General features: G+C 53.6%; 1 protein-coding gene across 2 annotated transcripts in view; it reads right to left on the bottom strand.

Moving 5' to 3' along the window:
* Nucleotides 1-27,719, bottom strand: part of Mob2 (MOB kinase activator 2) — a 156,047-nt gene that overhangs the window by 97,527 nt on the left and 30,801 nt on the right. The window contains exon 1 of one of the 2 annotated variants that reach the window (XM_075690433.1): nt 21,686-22,229. The exons of the other annotated variant lie outside the window; for it this stretch is intronic. Coding sequence (XP_075546548.1) covers nt 21,686-21,741 — 56 coding nt within the window. The 5' untranslated portion in view covers nt 21,742-22,229. Of the gene's footprint in view, nt 1-21,685; nt 22,230-27,719 lie in introns of those variants that run through there. 2 annotated transcript variants of the gene reach the window in all.

Below are 27,719 nucleotides of genomic sequence, written 5' to 3'. Positions count from 1 at the left end.
ATGCGAAGGAAGATTAATCGCCTTCCACGGCTGCCGCGAACAGCTATAGGCGCGTTATAACCAACGGGATGCATAGAAAACAGACAGATCGCGAACCTAACCTGCTGCGCTAACCAGCGAGGTCTCGGTGTCAAAATAAACGGAAGCGCGCGCATATGCGACGACGTTCGCTGAACTGGAAGAAATTGGATTAACATACGCGAATCGGATAAAATCCGAGCATACCACACACGCGTCATTCCCGCGCATGGCAGCTAAACGATCAATAAAAGTGGACTGCAGGGGAGGGCCCGGCAACAGACCCAGGCATTCAAAACTATATAGACGAATTGATCCGCATAAAGGGAGGGGGGGCTTTCATGCAGCGCGTACAATGCACGGGTGGGCCGCCTTCTACACAGAGCCATCCTTTCAAACGGCCAACCAGGCCATACCGTACACACCTGCGGCCGCATGCACGAAAATACCGCACGCGATTCTCTTTCCTCGCTTTTGTCTCGTCGCTACCAGCGAAAAGAGGTGCGCGGCACGAACCTTGCACTGCTCCGCACACGCGTGTATCCTTCCGCGCCGTCCGCTCACAGCTCGCGCTGTTGTCTGGCCGGTCGCACGCTCTGTACAGGCGCAGGCTTTCGCCGCCCTTTGTTTCGCCTCGCCGGCGAACCGAACACACACGTTATCCCGCCCGCAACAGCCCTGCAGGTCGTCGCGTCTACCGTCTCTCTCGAAGCCCATTGTCCGGGGCGCACACAACGAGCCGACCACAGACCGACCCCGAAACAAAGAAAGCAGTGCCGGGGCACGGGCTCCGGCTGGAACTACACACACACACACACATACACACTTCGCCCGAGCTCTGCGCCTGCCACAGGCGAGCCCCCTATCTCTCCTCCCCCCGATTCCTTTTAGCCGCCACTCAGCGAGAAAAAAACAATGCGAGAAGCGCGGGGTTCGCGCGCGCGATGGGAGCCGCCTCCCCCTCCCAGCGAGAGATATATGGTCCGTAAACCATCCCCTGGATGCCGGGTCACATAAGACGCAGATGTGAGCAGTCGCGTTGGTGGCGCCATCTTCCGGCGCAGAATTTAACCGGAGAAGACACGATGCTTTCATTGCAGTGACCAAACATATTCTACTGTAAGCTGTAAAGCAGGGGCATAATCGTTAACAAACAGGCTTTTTGTATTTACTATTACTGCGACAGGAATTGCATCGACACTGCAGGCGAATTTTCGCCGTCGTCGTCGCCGTGAGGTTCCGTATATACTTAGGTATCTGTATGTTATATACCACGGAATGATATATGACATGCGTTATGTACGGGGGTATATTGCCATACCATTCTGTCACTAAAGTTGCTCACACCAGGTCTAACATTCTTGACAAAATTATTCCCGAGAGTTTTGAGAACGGCAGCCCACAAAGAAATGCCATGAAACAAAACACCGACAGTTGCATGCCGTTTATATTAAATCCATCCAGACTTAAATATTAGAAGTACGAAACAATAACAGAGCTCAAACCGAAAATTATGTAACTTTATTGGCGCGGCTGTGCGCTATCTCCGGGATCGGTACAAGAATGAGCTTTGAAACATACCCGATACGGAAAAGCAGTGGCAAACTCGGTAAGAAAGACGTTGGTTTTAATTAATAAACATAAAGGAAACTGTGCGATGGCAGGATTCAGAGAGATGACCCCTAGCACAACGGCTGGTTTTTATGTAGTCCCCCCCCCACCCACCCCCCCCCCCAGTTTACGTTTACTTCAATTCCAAACTGCCACTATATACAGCTACCAGTCTTACACTAGGTGTAATATTCCTACATGCTGCTATCCCATTCATTGGTTCGCCCTTATGGCGAAACTGTGACATTTTTTTCTCCTTGACGAGCACGCACATGTTACACAGAGAGGAGAGAGAGAGAGAGACACGTTCCCAACGCTATGCGGCTGAACACGGCGTCACGGGATGTCGAGATCAGCGCTGGCGCTGCTCCCGCCCGCGTCACAGGCATTGCGCAAGGCGCCAACAGGCACACTGACAGGCCACATGTTTGCACGCTGTTGCCGCACAATGCCTTCGCGGCTTCCAAATCTTAGCGGAGACCCTTTCGAAACGCTGTCGCATCGACGGGCGCTGTCTCCAACGTATAGTTGGCAAGTGGCACGCCTACGCACCGGTTGAAGTTCCCGGCGGACAGACGGAGTCTCAGTAATGCCCCGCCTCAACCGCTGTACACAGTGCAAACAAAGCAATTCGATGAAGCGATGCTGCGCAATCGACCAGCAAAGTCAAAGGCGCCCACTGCGCCCACTGCGCGAGCGCGCGCGCACACACACACACGCACACGCACACACACACACACGGCACTCAACTGAATCACCTTCGAATGCTGCGCACAACGCGGCGCCAAAAGTGCGCTTTTGAAAAACCTTTCGCCGCAAAACGGGCGTGAATGGAGAGACAGCTCCGTCGATACAGCCACGACGCCACGGAGTGATGCTGACAGCGCTCACAAAGGAACCGAGAAAAAGAAAAATACGTTGAAAATAATATACGCCAGCGCGCGACGATACGCCAAGCGTCAATCACAGCCACACACCCAGAGGGCTCCCAAGACTGCCCTTTTAGCAAATGACCGCCTTCCATCAGTCGACTGGGCGCACGCGGATGTGTGTGTGAGTCAGAAGAGCGTGAGTCACGTAATAAAAGCCTCCCGCGTACCCGAATAACTAGTATACAGAGACGACTAACCATTTCCCCTTCGCTCGAGGAAGGAAACGGCCGGTCCGCGACCGTCCCACCGCCTCTCACAAAGGCGCGACCGCGGAGGAAATCACCGGCTGATGCAACACCTCGCCGCTCACAGGCAACGCGCGCGCATAAAACTCGCAAGACATTCGGTATGTGAACCGGACAGCACGTATATCGTGCGTTTCGTAATCGTACGACAACGTGCTGCACTCCGCATACACACGAGCCCATAACCATAACCGAACCGGTCCGCCGGTCAGTAACACGCTCCGATCAATTAACCGCACAGCGAGGGCTACCCACGTTGTCTCGCGGAACTGCGGCCCTCATCGCAGAGGCGCTCAAAGTGTCGGGAGAGACGGCCATTTGAGACGGTGCCTCGTCCGACGCGTCCTTATAATAGACCTTTTCTATTCCTCCTAATTGTCAACTTAACCTTGGCTTCCCCGCACCGCACTCCAGCTCCAAAGGAACACCGCCCCCCAGTGCGAAACCGACCGCGCTATAGAGAGCTCGATAGTTGCGCACGCGTTATGCGGTCACGGAAGAAGCCGCATCGACCATACCCCTCCACCACGCAAAGCTATATAACGCGCCAACTCCCCGAGCGTATATATACCCGTTGATTTCAAAATTGGTTGCGGCGCCGCAGTAACGCCCCCCTAAATGCGCAGTGGGGAAAGGTTTGCTCAACAATTAGCATGTATGTACGAGAGAGGCCTCCCGAGGAGGCGGACAAACCACTTCCTTTGTATGTGGCAGAGCCCTCGAGCGTCGCGGGCGCGGCTGAAAATGTCAGCGCAGCTACGCAGCTCTGTACACCAAAACTCGCCCGTTCCCATAGGAAAGTGCGCAGAACTTATAATAGTTTCCGTGCGTGATGACCGCTATCTCGCAAAAAAAAAAAAAAAACGCTGTTATATAACACGACAATGCCGCACGCGGTGGCGCTTAACCTAACTTAACGCACTCGACGCACCCTCCCGCGCTTGATGTCTTCATCGCTTCTACATCTGCACTACGCATATACTGAAGCAGCGCCGTAGGGAGCTTTAGGGTACAGTAGGGACGTTAAGGGATAAGAAAAGAGCAGATTGGGTGAGGCAACAAACGCGGGTAAACGACATCTTAGTTGAAATCAAGAAAAAGAAATGGGCATGGGCCGGACATGTAATGAGGAGGGAAGATAACCGATGGTCACTAAGGGTTACGGACTGGATTCCAAGGGAAGGGATGCGTAGCAGAGGGCGGCAGAAAGTTAGGTGGGCGGATGACATTAAGACGTTTGCAGGGACAACATGGCCACAATTAGTACATGACCGGGGTAGTTGGAGAAGTATGGGAGAGGCCTTTGCCCTGCAGTGGGCGTAACTAGGCTGATGATGATGATGATGAATAATTGAGACACAGAGGGAGTGAAAGAAAGGAGAACGGCACGGACGTCTATCAACCACGTGCCCTTCTGGTTTACCGCCCCGCACAGTGGAGCAATCGCCGCTAACTTTCTTGCCTGTCTGCTTCTTCCCTTTACCTCTGAAGCGCATATTCGAATTTCTTCTTGTCCGCTTATTGTTCGCGCGACGGAATGCCGATTGGCCGGCGTGAGACGATGTTCGGTGCTACTGTATAAGAACAAACAAAAACAAACACGGTCCGCAGCTAAATGCGTTGTTTGACCTCAACGCATATATGTACACATATCACGGAGCGATGACAAACGCGACATTTCTTCCCCCCCGCACCCCCCTTTGTGCAAGCAGCCACTGTATCTCCGCCACCAAGCGGACAACGATGTACCTACATCGGCCGTGCAGCCGTACAAGCAAGCCAATGCCCCGTCGTCAAGAGCGCGTTTTCTTTTTCTATTTTTTTTTACTTCTCGGATAAGCGTCGGTATATGCAGAGCATACACCATTCGGTGTATTTGGAGGCCGCGGTTTTACACGCATACGCCGCAATATTATGCCGCTCACGCTCGGCGAAACTCGCCTCCTCTTGCCCCGCGATCACACTTTGGAGCACGTGGCAGGAATGACGACATTCGCCGCCAAAGCGCGCGCGCGCGACACTTGCAGCGAGAAAACGCCCGCCTACATAGCTTCTGAAACTCCCCCCAAGTCTAGATGCAAAAGTGCAGAGAGAGAGAGAAAAACTCAGGACTACGATAAGCTGTGGTCATCTCCTTCGGAGGTCGCCGGCGGATCTGCTGCCAACTATGCTTTCAAGTTTCTTTTTTTTTTCGTTTTCTTTTTTAACTTCGTACGTTCTCGGTATTTCTTATTCAAACAGTGTGCACACACACGGCCTCTCGCTCTCGTGTGGCAAGAGCGCGCACTGGCTTTTTCCACCGAATAAAAGTGCAGCCGTGTTGCAAGGCGACATGTGACCGTGATAGCGCCTTATGCGCGGCGGTCTTCAACAGAGCGATGAGCGTCCGACTGCTGGCGTAGTCGAACGAAAGAAGAAATCGGCAAACTCGCGCGATTCCTCCGCGACTCTGAGCTTATTTAAGCGCAACAGCAGGAGAGAGAGAGAGAATTTATTAGAAAGGCAGGGAGGTCGGTCTGAGCTAGCATGATCCGGCCTGCTACTCTGCCAATGGAGAAAAACGGCAGAAAAGACTGATGAAAGACGATGATGAGGACAGGAAGAAGGGATGCATATATACACTGACACGGTAGTTTGCGACACGAGCGTCTTCGTATACTAGAGATCTCTACTACTAGCCTGGACATGCATGCGCAGACACTTCGCAGAAACCCGCGCAAAGGGCGGCTCCAAATGCATGCAGGCACTGCGGAGAACCAAAAAAGAAAAAAAGAAAACGATCGGTGAGATTTGACAATTAGCCGCCGAGCGCGCGTGGTATAGCTAGCACCGCTTGCGGTCTGAATGCCGCAACACACAGCACAGGCGGCCTTAAGCACCTCGACTGTGCATATATCGTAGCCTGCAGGCGAATCCAACGCGACGGCCGTCTTGCTGTCGACAGTTCGCACCGAGACGGCCGACACAAACAGTTAACGATGCCGCATGATGAAGCCCAGCTCGCACATATGCGCTTGACAGAACAAAAAAACAAAAAGAAAAAAAAAATGGGGCGACAGCCCGTTACAGGTGTAGCACGCGATTTCTAAACGAGGTATACGATCAGACAGAGTAAATACAGTTACACGGCTTCACGACGCCCCGCTTCCTCCGAGCACGCCTCGGGTGATACAAATAAAATGCACGCAGCTGCACCAGTAGCAGCTGTTGGCCGGCTGGCTAATCCAGCGCGCGGGCACGGTGACGGGAGATCACGTCACGCGGTGACGACGGGTATGACCGCCATTCCCTGCGGAAGAGAAGCAGAGAAGTGGAGGGGGGGGGGGGGATGTCTCAGAGTCCGGCAGCGACGTCCCCGAGGGAGGACCTGTCAGGACGACGGCGGGGCAGACAAGAAGAGGCGCCGCCTGTCCTTGCAAAACGAGGACGGGCATCAAGGAACACAACAAAGGGCGCCGCGCGTCCACGTCGGGTCTCTCCTGGACGTCCTTCGAGGCGGCAACGGCGCCATTCATTACGGTCGCTCACCCATCCGCACGACCCTCCTCCTCGGCCTCAAACGAAAAATCAGGAACCTCAGAGCTCGCCGTATCGCGTCGGCATCGCGCACAAGAGCGAGCCAGGAGGGAGTGGCCCCTCCCGGACTCCACGACCGAGAGCGACCCGCGAACGAGGCGAGATGCGTGCAGCCGGCGCCGACGCCTGTACGAGGCTTCGGGGCGACCGCCGATCGTCCAAGACGCAACGTATAGGTGAGTTTTCAGGAGGACAGTCGGCCCCAGAAGTTCCCGCGATTTGAGAGAGAGAGAGAGAGAGCGAGCGGCGAATTCCCTAGAGGTCCAGGCACGTAGCCACGAATTCAAGGTCTCGGTGGGTAGCAACATTCCCGAGATTTACACAGTGGTGGTGACAGCTTTATTTCAGTCCCGCAAGTTAATACGGTGAGTTTCACCCTGCCTGGGTGTCTGCCACGAGTCCTTCCGGCTCTGACGGCGTCGTCGGCCCGCTGGACCAGCGCTACTCGACTAACGTAGCGCTGGACTGCCCACAGTCGATAGACAGCGTTGCGGTAAATTAAACGCGGCAGGTCTTAACAGAACACAAGCTCGCCGAGTTTGCCGCGTGACCAGTTTCCCGTAAGCGCTTTTCGTGGCGTACTGCGATCCCCGCAAGGATCGCCCCTAACGTGTGCGTGCTCGGCAAGAAGAGGGTACTCGGTCGTTTTTTTCTTTTCCCCCCAACACGGACACACACCAGTTGCGGTCGCACAGTTTCGCGCAACGGTGGCCCGCGGAAGCAGGCATTCGCGGACACGCTCCACGGCGTGCAATCGAAGGTGGCGGCCGCCGTGTAAAGCGGCCACCGAAGCGGGAAAGCCCCCTAACAAAGGAAGAGAAAGACCTGGCACGTACGGTATACCCCTCAGCTTAATGCTGCTCCAACGGTTCGTTCGACAAGAGCGCCGGTTATCCCACGTATCCTACATCACGCTGCAACGATCGATGCATCCTTGTTGGTGAGAGTAGATACAAGCGTTGCCCCGTCGAGACAGTTCTTATGAAGTGGAGATCTCGCAGCTTTTGACTTTCGGCCTCGATTCTATTTTTCACAAGTCTGAACGGCGCACAGGAAGGCGAGGTAAAGAAAGCAAGCTGCACATTAAGCAGCTGCACTGACCCTCCCTCCTCGATGACCTCGACGAAGCTGCATGCTTAGCGAAACACGTGAATGTGTGTACAAACAAGCGTAACAGGCAACAGGACCAAGGAACACGTGAGCAGGTCAGAACAAACGATAAGAAACAAGTACACAACGCGACGGCACGGCGCATATGTCATCCTTAAACGCAACACGGAGGGAACATTCAGTTAAATTATACTTACTGCGTGCATGTGCCAAAACAATATTCCGTGCACCGGTAGCGGCTTTATAGCCGTGAGATACACAGCCACGGGGCCAGGAAAATTGTATCGCCCACAAAAGAAATACGAACTGCGCAAAGCAACGAGAAAGCACGTTCGGTGCGCGAGGCTTCCAGCCCCGACCGAATGTCGCGGACCATGCGTACTTTTTCGCGCGCCCTGCGTGTGCCGCCACCAGAGAACGCCGTACCGCGTCTGCCACGCTGCACCCAAGTAGTGCGGGTCTCTCGAAGCAGCACAATGAGCGGCGGCGCCCACAAAGGGTACTGCTGGGACGCAACGGGAAACGCGCGCACCGCGCTAAATGCCAAGGGCGCCCATCTCGATCGCCGGCACGCAGCAGCACAGTCCCCACGCGTAGGCAGTGCACGCAACAGATAAGCGCCGGTAGACGCGGTCGCGTCAAGTGGGGGAAAAACAACCGCATCGCAGCAGGACAAGAGCAAAGGAAAAAACAAAGTGTGCGCTGAGCAGCGCGGCGCGATCGGATCGGCATCTCCGACGGCCCCGCGTCAGCGGCATTAGCGCTACGGCAACCCCCCCTCTACCTCTCTCTTCGCCTTGCCCCTAATCTACCGACACCACATGCGAGAAAGAAACGCCTCTCCCCATAGAGCCCAGCCCGCCGTGGCCGAGCCCGTCCGCTTTGGCCGATGTCGGCCGGCGTGCGCGAGCCGAAAGTCGAGGCGCCAACCGGCTGGGCGCGGTTCACGCTCGTCCACCGCGCCAGGTGGCGCTCGGCGCAACAACGGTATCACACGACCGCTGCGGTCGGTGACCTACACTTGCCTCGCGCGGGCCGAGCAATGTAAGGATCGGAACAGCGACGTCACGCGGCACGGGCCGACTTGGGTGCAAGCGACGCAGCGACGAGAGAGAGAGAGAGAGAGAGAGAGAGAGAGAGAGAGACGCGAATGGGATATATACTGCGCGCAAATACAAAGCGTGACGTCACTGCTCTGGACACTACCATCTTTGAAGTGGGCTTGCAGTACAGCAAAAGCTACGGCGCTGGCTGAGGCTACGCCACACGCGCACCACTTGTTGCGCAAAAGTATAATTCCGTGCTTCGGTGTCGGTTACATTGCAGATACGGACAATATACATACATATATACACTGAATATAGTCAAGCGCTACATAAATTTTTATTTTTTTAACGTCCTCAACGACTGATTTTGTAACACGTTATTTGTTTGCGTGCGTGCGTGCGTGTTAAAATGATAGTGGCTTGGCACAAGTGCGGATTGATATACGTCGCGGACTGACATCGCCATGCACCGCCGATTGACTCACGCGACCTGCGTTGCACTGCAAAGCGATTGCGAGATGCGGAGTACACGTACAGGTGCACGACACTGACGCAGCTCGTCAGTGGAGGTCGGGGTCCGACGACCTACAGGCACTGAGCAGTTACCCCGACCTAGCGCGTCCTATAGGCTAAAGATTCCGGTCCAGCCACTTCCTTCCAAACAATTGCGACGGCCGAAGCCACAATTACTGGTAATGCACGCAGTCGTCTCACGCCGGAGACCTCTCGCCATGCACTTCCTGACAAGCAACTGTGCGACAGAGCCTACGTCAACGCCTGCCACACGGTGTGAATCACCGTCCCCCTCGTGAACTGTTTACAATATGCAATTATTCCTGTGGAGGCCTTCGGAAATGGCTCATCAGCTGCACAGTGTGCGTTCGGCCGCCTTGCACGATGAACATAACAATCGTATTTCCCGTTTGTGTTACCAACCACTTTCGCGCTCTCGCAGAGGGCGTCTGTAAAACGATTGAACCCGGTTGTCATCCGTATGCGTAGTATCTGTGTACCTGAAAAGAATCGGGGCTTATTCAGAACTTCCTCGTTCGCAATCACGGACGAGGAAGAGGTTCCGACCACTTCACTGACCACCATGTATATAACTTGCGCGCACCCCTCACCTCGAGGAAGTGTCGACGTTGACAAGCTCGTACACAGCGACACGGTTAAGCAGCCCAAAAAGAAAGAAAGATGACAATCTAAAAGTAGCCAAAGGCACTGCTCTTCTCTCAGCACACGATCGCCACACGGCCAAGTTCGCCACACGCAAAGCTTCGTCGGTCGCAGTCGACAGCTTCGCACGACAGACGACGAGCTCGAGATACCTGCGCGTGCTTTGTCGTCGTGTGTACGCCTTGCAAACACAGCCGCATACGACGCTGGCGTTAACCGCGTTCCCCACCCCAACCAACACACGCACACAGCCCACCGGGGCAGATTCCGAGTGACGCGGTTAAAAATACAAGCACGCGTTTGGAAAGCGCCGCCGTCAGTCCTGACGGACGGCGACAGGTTGTCGTCGCGCGATATGCCGGCGGGAGAGGGGGAGCCAGCTGGCCGAAGGACGCCCGCCAGCCTCGCGACAGACGGGGGCTGCCAAGATATAAAACGCGCAGCGACGAGGCGCCGCGTACGTCGCCGTCGACTCCGGAATAACGGGCCCGCGCGGGCCGATATGCTATATAAAGAAAGGAACACCCTCCCTCCGTCCCCCCTTTCCATGCGAGCGCGGTAGATTAGGACACCGTCGCGACGCGGGCGCGCGCTACCACCACGACCCCCCACCCACCTCGGCATCCACCGACCTTCGGCTCCTCTCGTACCGACGGTTCTGATGCGCCGTTTACTTATTCGCAATACTTTCTCTCCCTTCCGAGACACATCAGATAGGCGTGCGTTCCGTTTCCTTTGGCCTCGCCCATCCGCCTATATATATATATATATATATACCCGGCGGCATAATCGACGCGATCGCTCTCCTCAAGGCTTTTGTCTCTCCGATCTATTATACGACACATACGCGAGCATTGTTCGTATACAAGCACACAACGGAAAGCGACGATACGACGAAAATACTAAGGGGGGGGGGGGGGAGCAGAGACTGTTCGGCTCGACCGGCGGATGGCAACGGAGAGTGCCCGCCGCATCTTGGCCGCGATCCCGAGGGTATAACAAATTAGGCGACGACGATATACACGGACGGTGCCATCTACACAGGCTGCAGGGGAAAGAAAGACCGCGCGTCGCACCTGCCAACTCTAACAGAGTTTTTTATCCCTGTCTCGTACGCAACGCTGAGGTCACCGACAAAGACAGCGACAAAGAAAGCTCGCCACAAAGCGACGAAGACACGCAGACCTGCTGCGTGTAGAGTCCGCTGGGCGAGTTTACTGGAACCGCAGACGCAAGTGCGGTGGTACACCTGTCCTTGTAACGAAACTATGAAGTTTCCATCGAGGCAAGTGAGGTGTGAAGTCTATATTCGCTACTGATGGCAGAAGAAGGTGCTTTCACAAATTCGTGCTCGAAGCAACGCCCAGCGGAACGCCTCAGTGCAGCAGCGAAAGCCGCATTGTCAATGCACTCGAGAACTGAATGCGACCTGAAGATAACGGGAGAAGCGCGGTGGAACGCGGCGAAATGCTGGCGTCTTAAGAGCGAACAGGTGAAACGTGCCAACGACGTGCATTCTAGGAAGCTTGTCATAACATGGGCCCACGCAAGGTGACCCGGCGGTGCATCCAAATCACCACTTGCGCCGGGAAAAAAAAAAAAAAAAAGAACGCACCCGACAACGACGCGACGGTGTGGGCAACGGACTGCACAGCCTTAGACGATGCGAACATGTACACGGTGCGATCTCATCACAAAGCTGTAGCTTCATGGTAGCTTTGTTACGGCGACGAAGTCGCACACGCTGCGGCATTAGCAAGGAGAGGAGACCCAGATGGGAAACGCGTCTTTAATTTTAACGTGAACTCGCTTCATCTCGTTGTGAACGTTTGCCGCCACCCGTCATGCGAATTTCGACCGGTATCTTTGTTCTGCGCTAGTTACCCGAGCGGCCGATGCACGGCAGAAATTGAAAGCGTCGCGACAAGGCGCATATGGCCCAATCTATTTCCCCCGATTGCAGCCTCGTTGGAGAGTCTTTTACTCAGCCAGGCTATAAACCAGCCGCCCATGCAGTCGGACGAGGCGCAACTGGGGCTGAACCCCCAAGCGTCGACTGCCTCGGCTCCGGACAAGGGCTCACCGGAAGACACAGCGCCGTGCGACAGCCGCAATAAAAGACCGTAAAACGATAAAACGCTACAACAAGTGCGGCCACGGCACCGCACGACCGCGGGCAGCGTTTGCGGCAAGATACCTACAAAGGCGCCGAGAGTAAGAAAAAAGCTGCGAGCCGGCGTCCCGGAGAAAGGAAGAAGACAATCGACGGGCGGAAAACGAAAGCCGCAATCGCTCATCGCCGGCGCGGAGGAGGCCCGTAGTGCGGCCTCCGCACCGGAGCATGCAGCGGGGCGAGAGAAAAGCGCAATTCAGCGCGCCGCCACGTCGAAGCCGCGGGAAGAGCAAAGATAAGCAAGCGGGCGAAAGGGCGCGCGTCGTGGTCAAGCGAGCGCACAGGGGGGCATTTCTCGCGCGCAACGCGTCGTCGCCCCATCGCAAATCACGCACCTCGCGCGCGCGCGAACGTCACACGCGCGCAGCGCCTCGTGTTGCGGGTGCACAGTCCCGCCAACTCGCCGGGCACTCCGTGCAACTTTGCGCACGCTATATATATATACACACACTATGGTACAAAGCGTGCCGTGTTAAAGAGCCATTCGCCCCTTCGATACCCGCCTGCGCTTGCCCCGACTAACTGCGCTCGTAGCTATAGGAGCGCAGTTAGGCGAGCGCGCTTGCTTGTTTGCCGAAAAGCGCGAGCTGTCGCTTGCGCCACGCATTGGATCTTTCAGCAGTATAGGGGGTAGGGTTCATCACCCGCGTATCTTTACTATTATTATTATTATTATTATTATTATTATTATTCCGCTCCCTTACCCGGCTTTCGCCTGTACCCATTTCTCCTGCACGTGAAAGTAGTCGAGGCTGGTGGTCGCAATCAAACTGAAAGCACTACGATAGCTTTCGCCGCAGAGCCGACGAACGAACAATGGAGGCAACGTGCGATCCCATCACTCGGTGCGTGTTGTTGCGTTTCGCCTGCGACACGCGGTTTTGCCGGCGCGACTGCGGCGGGGCGGCAGACATTTTGGCCCGTTCGGCGTCGCCGCAACGCTCCCCGCCAGGCGTTTCCAGGCGTTTCCAGGCATGTTCCGATGCCACGTGTCTTCATGTGCGTGTGTGAGTGTATGTGCCATTGTGCCCGAACCAGGCGATGCGACAGCAGGGGTCACCCTCTCCTTCCAGTCATTGTGCCCGAACCAGGCGATGCGACAGCAGGGGGCCACCCTCTCCTTCCAGTCTTTGTGCCCGACCGGCGGCAGTGTGCGTCACATTAGCCCATTGTACAATCACGTGCTCGTCTATTGAGGGGTTCCTTCTTGCCCTCAACTGCGAGAGTATAAAAACAGCTGCCCCCGGACGCCAAAAGGAGGGCTCCGATTTCTTCTGTTGAGTAAAATGCTCTCCCGTCTCTCTACTTCGGTCAACCTGACCGCCAACTCTTTGCGATGTTAAAATAAACAAGTTGTTTTGTTGTTACCAGTCGACTCATGCTTTGCCGGGACCTTCGGATGCTTCCAGTTGTACCCCAGGCCGCCAGGCCAACGCTACCCTTGGGGCTTGCGACCCAGGTACAACCACGGGCGTCAGCGCCGAGTTCCCAACAACCGATGCCATCGGTGGGATCCCAAACAGTGTATACAGCGCGCGCGCATAGACACCGCGGAAGGTCGTCGCAAACGAGACGGTGCGAAGTACACGAGCGAGACAAAGGGGTCACAGAAAGATGGTTACTTGGGATTGAACAACAATGGAAGAACACATGATGCCTCGGCCTGTATGGGGCCAACGTTCCGACAAGGGGACTCTCGCCAGGCCCGACGGAGACGAGCTCCAGCACCCCCACCCCCACCCCCCACCCCAATTCCTATCTGCAAGGAAGAACAGCCGGCAACGCGGCCAACATCCCCGGACATAACCACGGCAACTGTATTTCAACGAAACAACCACCTCACTAGCAGCGTGCACACATAGGATAAAGGTACACGCACAGATGTTGCCCAGGCGCTGGCGCTTCTTAACAGCGGGCGCTTTTAGAAGAGCAAAGGTGTCGCGCACGAAATGCCGACTCCCGACAGAGCTCTCGAAAAGCCGTGCGCGACGCTGCGTCGACTCATTTGCACGTGCGTAAGAACAGTGCTGTACGCTCTTCCATGTCCCGTCCACTGTCAGTGAGAAGTATGTACTCGCTGTGCACATGGAAACAGTCAGATCGGCTATAGCGCGCGATAAAATACCCAGTCGGACCTGCATCGCCTATATTCTGGCACGTGACTCCACAAAGTTCCGTTCGATCTCGCGACATGCGAGATTCACCTTGTCACCCCCACTGGCTACTCGCGTGACACACGTTTAAAACGTTTCGAACGTTCGATGGGCGCAAGGCGACACCGAGAAAGCAGACACGCGGCGTGCGCACACTCTCTCTTCTCCTTATCCACACCCGCAGTGGTGGCACGGTCGAGTGATCCAGCCTCGCCAAGCGCCGCAGCGGACGGCGGGACGTACTCGTCGCGCCGCTCCACACACCGCGACGCCACGTGCAGCACATCACCAGGTCAGCGTGCATCTGTGTCAGCACAGCCGTCGAGGAGTCGCGCGGACCCGGGATGGAGAGAGAGAGAGGTCGAACGGGGCGCAATCAATTCGAGGCCGAAGTCCGGGAAGAAGGCTGGCGGGGACGACCCAGGCTCGAGGGTGCGTGCGCGCCCAAGCAAGCCCGCGCTCCAACGCGAGCGAGCTGCCGCCCATATGGGACGACGGTATACGCGGGAAGACGGCATGGGCTTCTTCGTGCACACCACCATCTCGCAGCAGCAGCAGCAAGCCACCCTCGGGGCAGCTGCCGGGCGCACTTGGCTGCGCAGCTGGGTCGACGGGGCACATTTGCATGCGCGCTTGCCGCCGTGACGGTGCGACGGCAGCGAGAGGGGGGGGGGGGGGGGCACGTCCGCGCCCCGACCTGCCGCACCCACGGCGCACTCTCACACGATGTCGGGCCGCCGCCGCCGCGTCGGGTCAGCCTCGCAGGCCCGACGACGCCTGGAGAGCAGTGGTCGCGAGGCGAGATGCGGCGGGCTGTGAACAATGACCGGGGACACGGCGCCGCGCACGCGGTTGCGTCGTGACTGGAAGAACAGCACTTTCGCGACGCGCATGCGCGAACGCAAGTTGCGTTTGAAACGCAGCGTGCGCCATGCTCTCGTCAGGGCTGCGTCAGAAGGTAGGTGCATCCGCTGCTGACACGGGAAGGCCTCGGCTCGAGAGATGGGTCGACAGAGATAGAACGTGGCAAGTGATACACCTGGTGGCGTATATGTAGGTTCGAATCAACCGCGGGGGCAAGCAGCACAACTGGAGCAGCATAAAATCGCTACCGCGAGGTAGTTGGCCGGTGGATGGACATGAAGAATACCACTTGCGCGGATGTCTGCGGAACCGCTGCGAATACCTCAACCAAGAACCGTGCAAGGACGCATCGCTAAAACTCAACTGCGCGGATGTAGCGCATACGCAATGTAGTACACGTAAACGTTCCTTGCTGAATACATGGCGGCAACAATGCCCTAGAAGGTATCACGCGCCGAAAAAATACGAAGAAAGAAAACCTAGCCCCGAGTCAGCGGCACCCGTGCTTCTCTCATTTGGCTCCCAGCTGTCTGTAGCACCGTACGGCGCACGACCTTAAGGCATTCCATCAATGCCAAAAAAAAAAAAAAAGTTCGCGACGCAACGCTCCTGACGGCCCACAGACATCGCGGACCGGTGCCCCATTGTGTCTCGGTCTTCACACCGCGCCTTTAATTCCCCTCGCAAATCGATACTCTCGCCGTCTATACGAAGCCTGCGACGTATCTACGCGTATATCCACCACGGGCACCGTCAATACTACGCTCGTCAAACGGGGCGAACAATAACATATACCGAGAAACCCACTACGCCGAAAGAGCGAGGCCCAACAGGGGCCTCACACGGAGAAAGCAACCGGCACAAAAAAAAAAAAAAAAAAAAAAAAAAAAAAAAAAAAAAAAAAGAAGAAGGAAAGAACAAAACGAGCGCGCGCCGCAGCAGAATCGATGTTCGTTGGTCTCCTCCTGGGTTAATCGATTCCGAAGTGGGCCGCGGGCGCAGAGACGCGCGTCCGTCTTTGGGGAAGAAAAGGCGCCGACAGCCACCACTCCCGATATTATTAGGCGGGGGCCCGGGGCGTTGGTACTACTGTACATCCACACACGAACTGCCATGTTGTGAAATATATAATAATAATAATAATAATAATAATAATAAGAAGAAGAAGAAGAAGAAGAAGAAGAAGAAAAAGAGGAAGAAGAAGAAGAAGAAAGGCGGATTCCTGCCTGTCACTTCGAACCTCACCCTTTCGACGAGGTTGTCTGGGACCGCGGGCCGAAACCCGAGAAACACGTGCGTCGTAGATGACGCCGTTGCTGCTGTTGTTCATGAGACGTCACCCTTTACAACGGGCGGACGCTAGTGCTGCGCCCCAGCCGTAATAACGCTAATTAAAACACTAAAATAACAGTGCGAATAAAGAAAACAAACGAACAGCGGCCGCAGGAGAGCCCCGCGTAGTAGTGTGCGCGGTTGCAGTCGGTCCCGCATCGGCGGAACTGTGGCCGAACGGGCACCGCCCCCCCCCCTCCCTCCCTCCATTCCATCCTGCATGCAGTCGCCGAATTTAGGAGAAAGCAAAACCGCGAGCGCGAGGGAACGAGGACTATATATATATATATATATATATATATATATATATATATATATATATATATATATATATATATATATATATATATATATAAATCAAGCGAGCAAGGACGAGTTCCGGCTTCTGTTAACCCGCATTCCCTTCCATTTCAATGGAGCAGGTTCGGAACGAGAAAGTCCCTCCCCTCTGCTATAGAAGAAACAGATAAATAAAACGGGGGGGGGGGGGGGGGACGAGCGGAGGACGCGACAATATCGGCAACAAATGACAGTCGCCTGCATATATATATATATGCGAGCAGATTGCGCCGCTAGATACAACAGTCGTTCTTCTTCTGCCTGTGTCCCGTTAACCAGACTCCGTTCGATTATCCCGTTGCACTCAAGAATGATGATCGAACGCCGCCGCGCATGCGCCCCTTCGCAGCAGCAGCAGCAGCAGCGCCAGCAGCAGGGGAGTGCCTGTGCCCGCTGCGAAATGCAAATTGTGCACCCTCCCCCTTCGACGTGTACGTGGGCGTGTCCAGCCCGCGGGCCCCCAGCTCGGATAGGTTATTATTATTGTCTACTCGTCCGTTGCTGCTGCCCGAGATTTGACGGGAGCGGAGAAGGAGCCGAAGGTTGCCCCAGATAAGCCGGCAGCGTCGGTATAGGCCACTTATATGTGGCACTGGCCGAGAGTGGTCGCCTGGTGTACATCGTTCACCCCCTCCCCCCCCCCCCCGGCGTATACACCCGTAAGGTTTTGCGTCTACCTTCCAGAAGCGCCGAGCTGGGTTCGAAACAGATGGATGCATGTAACTGGTCAGCGGTCGAGACCAGCAAGCGGCGTTTAGAGTACTGTTAAAGGAAAAGCAGGGAAGATAGGACTGGAGCCGTTTACATGCACGGCTTACAATATACAGACAGACGTTTTAATGGAGACAGAAAAGATCAAAGAGATATAGGGCAAAATGCTAGACTGCAATATGCGTACATAATACCAGATTAGTGCAGGCAGGTTATAGCTGACTCTCTGTCGGTGCCTCGTTTCGAGGGGAATCAATGCCAATAGAAATCAATCATCCTAACCAAAGAAGCCACAGCCGGTACAGAAAGAAAATTTCTCCCAGTCTTCCATCACTTTCTTAGTTAAGGGCCTGAAACTGCAGAAGGCACGCGCAACCTCGTGCAAGAGGATGCGCGCATATTTCTTCCGAGATTCCCAAAATAAGGCTACAAGGCTTATTGGCAGAACATCACTCAGTAAGGAAAAAAAAAAACATGAACGATTGCCGCGTTTCAGAATCAAAGCGGTTGACCGCGGAATAAGCTGCAGACACCCAGCGAAAAATAATACGGACCTAGCTGGTAACCACTTCGAGCATAGAATGATTCGTGTAGCACGAACGAACAGACGCCGAAACATGTGACTTCTTCGACATGTCGTGCCGAAGTGCCCGAAAATGCTGGCTACCTATAGCGAGAAAGTAACTAAACTTAGCAAGTTTTTAGACACCATAGGACAATTTCGCCCTTTCGGAGAGTCTTGGCGGCTGTTTTTTAGCGACATTTTTGGTAACGCAAACAGCCGGTAAGTGGCCCCGGTGAAATTCCTCAAGGGTCTTTTGGCTGAGCTCAATGCTACGCCCCCAGTTTTCCCCGAGGAAGACAACGCGCGCCTGCATTTGTCACTAGTTCCGAAGACACACCGAAGAACTTGTCAGTGGGCCATTAAGTTAGATCTGGTTTTCTTGGCAAAGCCCAATACTGCAACCTGATACCATTCTAGTCGTGCTGCCTTTCTTAATTCCTACGGGTGACATGCTATGTCGCCAAGAGACGATTCAAAGCCACATTTAAAGAAAAAGAAAAAAAAAAGACATGACTGTCCGAAACACGGCGTACTTTTAAAGTGGCTGAAAATAGCGCACGCTTGGGTCAGTCCTAAGAAATTCTGGGACGACAAATGGAATCGACATCCCCCAAGGTTTCCAGCGATGATGCAATAGTTTCATTACAAATTGATAAGGGGCGAGTCGGTAGGAGACTGCACGCTTCGGAGTTAAGAAGGAAGGCGGCGTGTCCTCCCCTACCACCACGCGTTTAGAAAAGCAACATCTGGAGGACGCAGTCGCGGAACGCAGACGTATCGATCGCTATTCTCATTCTCGTGGGAGTGACTCATCAGGATCGGCATCACGTACAAGTGACTCAACTGCAATGTCTCCATGCACGCAATCGAAATAATGCGATGGAGACTGAAAATGAATGACCGCGACCGGCGACATTTTACGATTACAATGCAAATTGCAAAGCGCGTCTGGGGGGGGGGGGGAGGGGGAAAAATGCGACACGCCATCAGAACCTTGCAAACAGAGACGCGCGTCCTAAGAGAAACATCTCCCACCGACTTTACGCGCGCATTCAGGTCCATCGGGCCAATTAACCGCCAGAACGGCCTCCCCCTTTCACACAGCAGAGATTTGCGCTTCCACGGCAATGACCCCGCAGGTGATTTCCTTTGACTATACCACGGCTACAACGACACACGGACATACAAATAATAAGACATATTATTAAGCACTACGGCACGACCGCGATAGATTTCACCCAGTTAGCGTTGGCGCAGAACGGAGACACACGAGCACGCCTATTCAAAGGTGCCGCCTATTCCAAGAAGGGGGGAGAATCAAAGAAAGAAGATGGCTTAAGTGCACTTGCTGATAAGCCTAATTGGTCGGGTTATCTTCTTAGAAATACGTAAATGTGCTATACAACAAACTTCGGTGAGACGAAGCAGGCGGGAAGTGCGGCCGTCTACCTCGCACTCGACGTATTCCTAGGAAAAGGGGACGAACCCGCTGGCGCCCGCATCACAAATGCGTAACGGCGAGCATCTTCCACGAGAAGGGGGGGGGGGTTCAAAACGGCCGAAGAAGAACGTGTAACACGGCAGAACACGGCTCTCGAGACAGCCGGTTACGGCGTTTCGCAAGACTTGAGCAACACAATAAGAAAGAATAAAGCAAAAAAAAATGGAGAGGGAAACATCCTCCGACTGTTTCTGGACGTGGCGGGGCGACGGCGGCTCCAGCAACATTACAGAAAAGAAAAAAAAAAAAACCTTGCCGCCGCACCGTCACGACTCTCGCGCGGCAGAAAGTTATAGCGCAGCTGGCGCTCACGCAGATTCGCGCTGGCACAATACACACACACACACACACCCGACGCCGCGACCGACCGCGGTGCCACGAAGAGAAAATGCGGCGCCGTGCAGCAAGAGAGGAACGAGGTCAGGTCTCCTAGCAACGACGCGAGCCGATGTTCCAATTCGCCTGCAAACAGTTCGATCATGACACACACACACACGCTCTCACGTCCTTGATGGCGGTGTCGGCGTGCCCCAACCCATGCAACCACCCCTTCTCGAGCGAATTGAAGCGAGCGACCCTGTGACCGCGGAGGGTCTGGGCACAGTAGCAGCAGACCGACAACAAGCAGATGACGAGGGCTGGGTGCGAATCACGCTGGATGTGGGACACACGGATCAGTCATACTAAACTATGACTCGACCTTCGAGAATCTGATGACAACGCGACCCGCATAGCAAGGACTGTACGCCGACCGTATGGGAAGTACAACAGCACCAAAGAAGCAGTAAACAAGGTGAAGGAAGGAGCGAGAGGGGTTCTGCGAGGCAGACGACGCGCAAAACTAGCTCGAAGAGCTCGTCTGCTAGTGCTGCGACTTCCATCATCTGCCAAATTTCTGTAGCTCTGCGACTCCGGAGCACAAAATAAATGTAGAATTGACAATCTAGCAATGATTACAACAAACTCTACTAGATACGGAGGAGTCTTCCTTGATAGATGACTACCGATAACGCACCACTTTTGTCTAAGCTAGGGATCAGCTGAATCACGGAAGTGAATTTTGCTCGGCGACTACATTTCCGCGTGGTGTGCGTGAAGTGCATTATACGAGGGCGAATCAGAAAGTCGTTGCCCTTATTTTCTTTTAGGCAAATTAGGGCTGTAAATGCGAAGTCAACATAACCGTACCCAGCGACGGTCCTTTCTTCGACCGGCCCGGTCTTATCTGCCAATAGCTCCGCGGCACGGCGCTACTGTCACTTGTTGGAAGATGGACGGCGGTTGTACTTCACACGTCCACGGAGTACGCGCAGCTAAGTGTAATTCGTTTTCTATGGTGCAAGGGACGAACACCCATAGAAATCCACAGGGAGATGCAGCTGACGTATGTAGAAAAGTTTCTCGCTTTGAGAAAGTGTGAGCGGTGGTGTTACGAGTTCCCAAAGGCCGCCAAGACTTGCATGGCAATGAGCGTTCAGGGAGGCAGCGTACGTCGCTGACTAACCACTGCGATAGGACAAATTCAGTGCTGCAATGGGACGAATGTCTGAACCGGTGCGGCGACTCTGTGTGAAAATAGTGCAAGGTACGTAAAATAGTAGCTTATATTTCTAATTACCTGCATGTACCTTATTTTGGCTAATAAAAAAAATCGGGGGCAAAAACTTTCCTATTCGCCCTCGTATATGCTACCTAAAGGCGGGGCAAGTGCAGTTCACAGGCATACGAAAGATAGCAGGAGGGCAAGGGTGGAGATAGGTGTTCCAACAAAAGACGCAAGGTCAGTGTGGGGCACGCATACAGGTGACGTGCAAACCTGATTAGAACGGTTTTGTCAGCCACAGAAATACCTCAACGACGTCTTCTTTGAGCGACGAATACAGCACGTCAACATGCAGAACAAACGCGACCTTCTTGGCAGTAACGTTTGACACACGTTGGTCCGACGCCGGCGTTGACAGTCGATGCAAATCCCGCGTGGGAGATTCAGACACATGCTCTTCTAACACAGATCGCGCACAAATGCAACCTCTATATAGACAGTTGTGGAGCACCACTTGCGGCACTTAACGACGATGACGCGTGGCATAACGCGACATTTTGAAGATCGCAAACCGACGACGCAGCTGGCGTCTCGGCGCGGTTGTAATCGGCCACGCTCGAAAAGATGACGCAGCGGGAGCGGCTAAGATTCTGTCACGCGCACGACGCAAGCATATGCTAATCGCAGCTGCAGCGGGATAGCACAATTGGGGCATCGACACGCGACCAACTTTACCCACAGCGATGTGCTGGTGACCCACAGTCGCCAAAATACAAAAGCGTCGACTCACCAGACAAAGTTGAGCATGAACATCCCGCGGTACTTGGCTCGGGCCACCGCACACATGAGGCGACGAAAAATCCGCTGCGTCTTGACGCCTACATGCTGGGCCGCAGCGCTGTCTACGTAGCCGCGGTCGAGGTAGCAGCAGTCACGGTTAGGACATGACGCGCCGACCGCCAGCGTCGAAGCGCGAGGCACTTGGGGGGAGATCGCAGAAGGCCGCTGACACGTAGTGGCATCATGCGGTCGCGGGGGCAGTGGAGTGCGCCTATCTGCCTCGCGCGCCGGTGAGACGCATGTCGACGACGCGGCAACAATCACCCGCACCACAACGAAGAGCAGCACCGCGGGGGTAGGAGGAGCACATACACACACGGCAACGCAACGCCGCTCGTACGCTGCGCAACAACGCAGCTGCGACGACAAAAGAAATCCCAAGATCCGCGCCGGGACGGGACGCACGGCCTGCACGGCGACTGCTACGGGACCACTGCGCGGGCAACCGCTCGAGCAGACGACGAGCGCCACAAGAGCAGACGAGCGGTTATGACGTCATGACCATCAGGTGATGCGCCGCGAGCAGACGACGGCGGTCGGCACAGGCAGGCTCTGGCTCCCAGCAGCCCTCGTGTGGCGAAATGGAGAACTGTGAGGCGCTGTTTCGTGTCCTCAGAGAGGGGCGACCTCGTTGTCAATCCCGGAATCCGTGTTTGTTGCCAAGCCGTCGCACGCAACGAGGCCTTCCGCCAGCTTTTGCGATCCGGTGATCTGACCAGTTCGCAACTACGATGAGTGCTAAATTAATGTATATAACGAAAAGCGATCAGATCTAACTCCGCAAACAAAACGATCACCGCTCCTTTTTGTGGTAGGAAGTACAAGGTAGGCTTTACCGCACTCGTGGTCGCGCGGCAGAAAACCCAGCGACCAGGATAACGCAGAGCGCAAAAGCTAAGAGGAGAAGCAGAAGTTATCATTCGCAAAAACGAGCCGCAAGCCCTTGTGAATAAAAACTTATGTGGGTGTAGTAGAAAATACCGTCCAATAAAAAGCTGCCCTGTTTATGCGATACAGGGGGGGGATTCAGTGGCGATTTAGTGGTAAATGCGAAAGAAATGCGCTAGCATTACGTCACACCTCTTTGCGGTCCCGGATCCATCACTTAAACCGTGTTCACCACGTAGCAAAGTTTTGTTCGGGAGCTCACTCGACACGTCCTGCCTCTACGAGGAGCGAAGTGAACGGGCGTTGGTCAGGAGCAGCCCACCGTCAGTTGCTATACCACGTGACCGGCTACCGACACTTTACTCACACTTTTCTTTTTTCACTTTGACACTCCTACTGCTGACGTATTAACGTAAGCTGAACTGCGAGAACAGTAAGCATTATTAGCCAAAAGAGTGCGTCCTACGGGCCCGTTGAAGAATTCGTCGCACTTGTGTGCGATAAGTCGCAGGGAGCTTACACACAATGCCGAAATCACGGCAGACTTCAAGATACGCGTGCCGACTGTAATCTGCAGCGCTCCTCATTAACGACATGTGAACGTCATGTCCACACTGTAACGACTGTTGAAAAATTCCGCTGCTTACGCATACCACGTGCAACTGAAGAAGCGAGTACACTCTATAAAACGCAGTTTACTAGCAGGGCGAAAATTTCTTTTCGGTAAATATCTGCCAGCAATGAAGGGAGTACAGCACAGTTAACCTAATTTAGCCTACAACTCTCAATACAATATTTCGAAAATAACATCTTTTGCATCTTTGAAACCTATCCGGCAAACGAGTCAGATTTCGTTTACTAAGATTCCTTACTTTTCTTGTACTGATACTTTATTTTCTGCTGAGTTTACTGCCTTTTGCTACTGATACTTTGCTTACTACCTTGTTTTTTTTTTTCTGCGCTCGTGATATGCATTCAGCTGTTTGTTTTCTAGGTTCCGCCATCCACCTACCTTTCTTCTGAAATATCAATATTTCTTTTTTCGATGCGTATTTTCTATAGCATGGTACTAATAGAATGTCTTATATTTCTCTGTCCGTACAACGTAGAACGACCTGAAGGTGTAACTTACGATCACTTAATTATAAAACCCGTCTACACTTGACGCACGTGGCACTTCACGAGCGCCGGCCGACAGATAACGGTTTCTGAAGACATGGCGACTTCGTTCTGTCATATGCATGCGCGTGCTGCTGCCGATCCGAGTTATTTGCCGAATGACACGCCGTGACGGATTCCAATGGCGGCCTGTCCGCCATTGGAATCCAAGAGAAGGGAAGCGTAGCAGGGGCCGGGAGATAGTTAGGTGGGCGGATGAGATTAAGAAGTTTGTCGGGGTAAACATGGCCACAATTAGCACATGACAGGGGTAGTTGGAGAAGTATGGGAGAGGCCTCTGCCCTGCAGTGGGCGTAACCAAGCTGATGACGATGATGACGACGAGCCGTTAAACTCCCGACGACCTTCTCGCAAACTGCATGCCCACGTTATTGCGAGATGCCGTCGATAGCACCAAGCGAAAAAGTTGGACGAATGCGGAATCGTCATATGTCGACCAATAAAGCGATGAAAGAGTACTGCCTGACATCACCGATCGTACACGAGGTGATCATTTTTTTAGTTTTATGGATGTTATTTTAAAATAGCCTGTTGCCGCTAACGTAGTTTTAGTCCTTGGGCAAGATTGTTCATAGACGTAGACATTGCTTGTACGAGAAAACGAAACACAGTCAACTAATTAGCAAAAGTTTACTAATTATCCCTTGGACTAATTAGCTTACGGCACATATTGCAATTTACGAATTCTAGCCGATGAGTTTGCAAGGTGCATCTACAGGGAATGAATTTCAAGAATAACGCCAGCTTGGAGACGTGCGCCATCGAACTTGCCGTAAGAATGGACTGTTGTTCCACCTAATTTTTTTAACATAACACTTTTTCATGCATTGAAGCACAAAAGAAGCTGAAACGCCCATGTCTTTCGTCCTACACTTTGGGACATATCTCGAAACTAGTGTCATCCTGGAAATTCATTTCGAGTTTATGCCTTGCAAGCTCACCGGCTACACTTCGTAAATTACAGTGTGTGCCGTAAGGTAATTAATCAAGAAATTAATTAGTGATTTTATTAATTAGATGAACATGTTTCGATCTATCGTGATAGTGCTGTCCGCCTCTTCGAATAATCTAGGTCAAAGACAAGAATTTCGTTATTTGCCACAGGCGACCTTTAAAAATTCGATAAAACTTGAAAATTGTCACCTTGTATACACAATGATCCAAACCTAACAAACCGTAGAGGGAAAAAATCCCGGCATCACGCCCAAAATAATCTACTGTAATAGGTGGTGTCCAAATTCACGTCTTATAAGGTGGCGCCCTCTGTATTTGAAATGCAGGTGTCAAAGGTTGTGCTTTTGTTCGTTGAAGGCGACGGAGGCGATTCTGGGAGCCGGAAACACGTCATAGACGTCAGAATTTGTTCAAAACGTCGTCGGAAATGGTGTTCAAAAGCCGACGTCTACGACGTGTGCCCGGCTCATGCAATCGCTTCCGCCGCACGCAACCAGCAAAAGCATAGCCTTTGAGACCCGCATATTTATCCACAGGGCGCCACCACTGGGATGGTGCACAGCCGTAAGCCGGGCCCGACACTCTGTGCAGCGACCGTCAACGAGCACGTTTCCGTCTCTCTTTGCTCGTTTCCCCTCTTTCGGTCAGAACTTTGCTAGTGTCCCCCCCCCCCCCGCTGTAAAGGCTGGCCACCATTAGATCATCATCATCATTTGGACACCACCTACGAACCAGTTGCGGTTTCGGCACATAAGAGTTGGTTGCGTCATGCCGTCATAATCACCGCTCACCCCATAGGCGGCATTTACGATGCATTTCTGGCTCCCGAATCGCTTCCGGCGCATGCAGCCCCAAAAGCATAGCCTTCGAAATGGGTTGCTGTGGTCCAGAAAGAGTGGCCACGCGGCCAAGGATCTGGGCCTAACCGATTACTGCGGTCGCTGCCGCTGTCACCCACGCGAGCGTAGTCAGAATAAACGTGCGCAGAATTTTTATTTTATTTACGAACAACGCCAAAGCGCACAGCCTTCATCCTAAACGACGTTCAGCACTAAACTGCGTTTCGCAAAGCAACAGCAGGTGTTTTGGGACGGCTGAGGCAGCACGTTCCAACATGACGGTGTGCTTTAGGATGTTTCACCTCAATAAAAGCGTGTAATACGGTGAAGCATATTGATTGGACAAAAGCGAACTTCGTACGAAGGGTTCCAGCCAGCGACGGCTGTCAGTGTGTCGTCCAGAACAGAAAAAACCCAACCATAAAGAATGCTTCGCTGCGGATGACAACCTTCGCATCATCGTTAGTTGGTCTTGCTTCTTGGGCAATAAAATTTTCGAACTGTGTTCTGAGTTATTCCTGTTCGAAAAGCGTTTCTTATCGTGGGCAGGACGAGATGATACGAGTTAGTTTGAAACGTACGTCGTTCGTTCTTGCAAGGAGCACATCGACTAACGGGAATTATGTGTCCCCCAAACCTAAGGCACCTGGCACTGTAACACAGTGAACACTAGTTTTCTCAACAGAAGCGCGCCTAGACACTATGAGGTTGTTCTTGCTTTACTTACATCTGTTTTCGGCTCGTAAACCCTTTCCAAATCCCGGCATGTGCTTTCCGAGATGAAGGAACAGTTCAGGCACGTCAGTGACATGCGCAAAGGTTTGACTTCACCTCATTAACCTGCAAAGCAACAGCCGCAGTGTGTCTACACTTTCCCGTGACACCGGTGCGGTAGTCGAAGGGACCAGCTTGAATTGTTCGGTCGATGTTAATATGAAAACAATAACCCGTATATGTTGCTGCCGGTAAATTCTATTACAAATTTCTGCCTTGTCGCTGCGTTGACTCTGGCTTCGGGAACGCACGTACCGATGATTTTGAAACCGCCTGCAACCGCCGCCACCTCGACTTCGTAGACGGGACCTGCTGTAAACATGAGCCTTCCCTTCTTGAGGTTAGCGCCGCGAAAGAACATGTCCCCAGTTGCAGAAATCCCGCCGCTGTGATCACGGACAAGTTGTATCTACAACGAGCCTCTCACCAACCGCGCGCGGGAGATATATTGCCGCCGGAGATGGCGTCTCGCTGTCCCCTCGCCCTGACGAACGCCGAAGCGGCCGCGAGGTGGCGTTCTCTGACGGCCGACGGTGGCGCCACTTGGCAATGCGCAGGGTGCGTATTGCAGACGGGCGATCTGCTAACACAACCGAATAGTATTTCTACTTAGTCACGCTAATGAATATGAATTTTGATTACATGGCTACGTATATTGATAAGCACGGATAAACTCGTAGCGCTGACATCCCTCCCCTCCATCCCGCACCCGTCGGAATGCGGTTTGACACGTCGGGGGCACCGGACGCAGGACCTGCTCCAACCAGCGAGGCTCCAAAGACGCTGAGTCATCGCGCAGCATTGCGCACTCTGCGATTCAAAATACGTCAGCGTTGACACGCCGCGAGTTACTTGTTCGGCAGGAAGTTGCCGGCAGACCCGGTCATAATACAGCACCGCCGAGACGAGGCGAATGGAAAGGCGTTAAAAGAGAACGCTGGAACAGCGGTCTCGGAAATCCCCGGGCTAAGTGCCGGTATCTCGTTCGACCGGAGAATGCGTACGCCTCTCCTTCGTCGATGTTTTCGGAATGCGGCACGAAGGGGAAAAAAAAACAAAATTTTATCGCGAGCAGCAGGACGCAGCATGAGGCGGACGGCCTCCGTGTTCGGCTAGTCGTTCCAGAACACTCCGAGAGCACTTCAAAGGTCACGTAATACAGAAAAGGCAAGCTTGATTGTGGGCTCGGATGACGACAGTGAAGCCCTATTAATGCTATTTCACCAGCTTGTTCCAGCAACCGCAGCTTAATCAATAAAGAGCTACTAAAAAGTATCATTCTTCGAGCCGGATTATTGAATTACACTTTAACGATACCAAAGAACACGTTATTCATAAGCCAGGAAAAAC

The sequence above is a fragment of the Dermacentor variabilis genome, chromosome 4 (genome assembly GCF_050947875.1).
Source record: "Dermacentor variabilis isolate Ectoservices chromosome 4, ASM5094787v1, whole genome shotgun sequence".
NCBI classification, from domain to species: domain Eukaryota; kingdom Metazoa; phylum Arthropoda; class Arachnida; order Ixodida; family Ixodidae; genus Dermacentor; species Dermacentor variabilis.
This window is presented reverse-complemented; position numbering and strand designations above follow the sequence as displayed.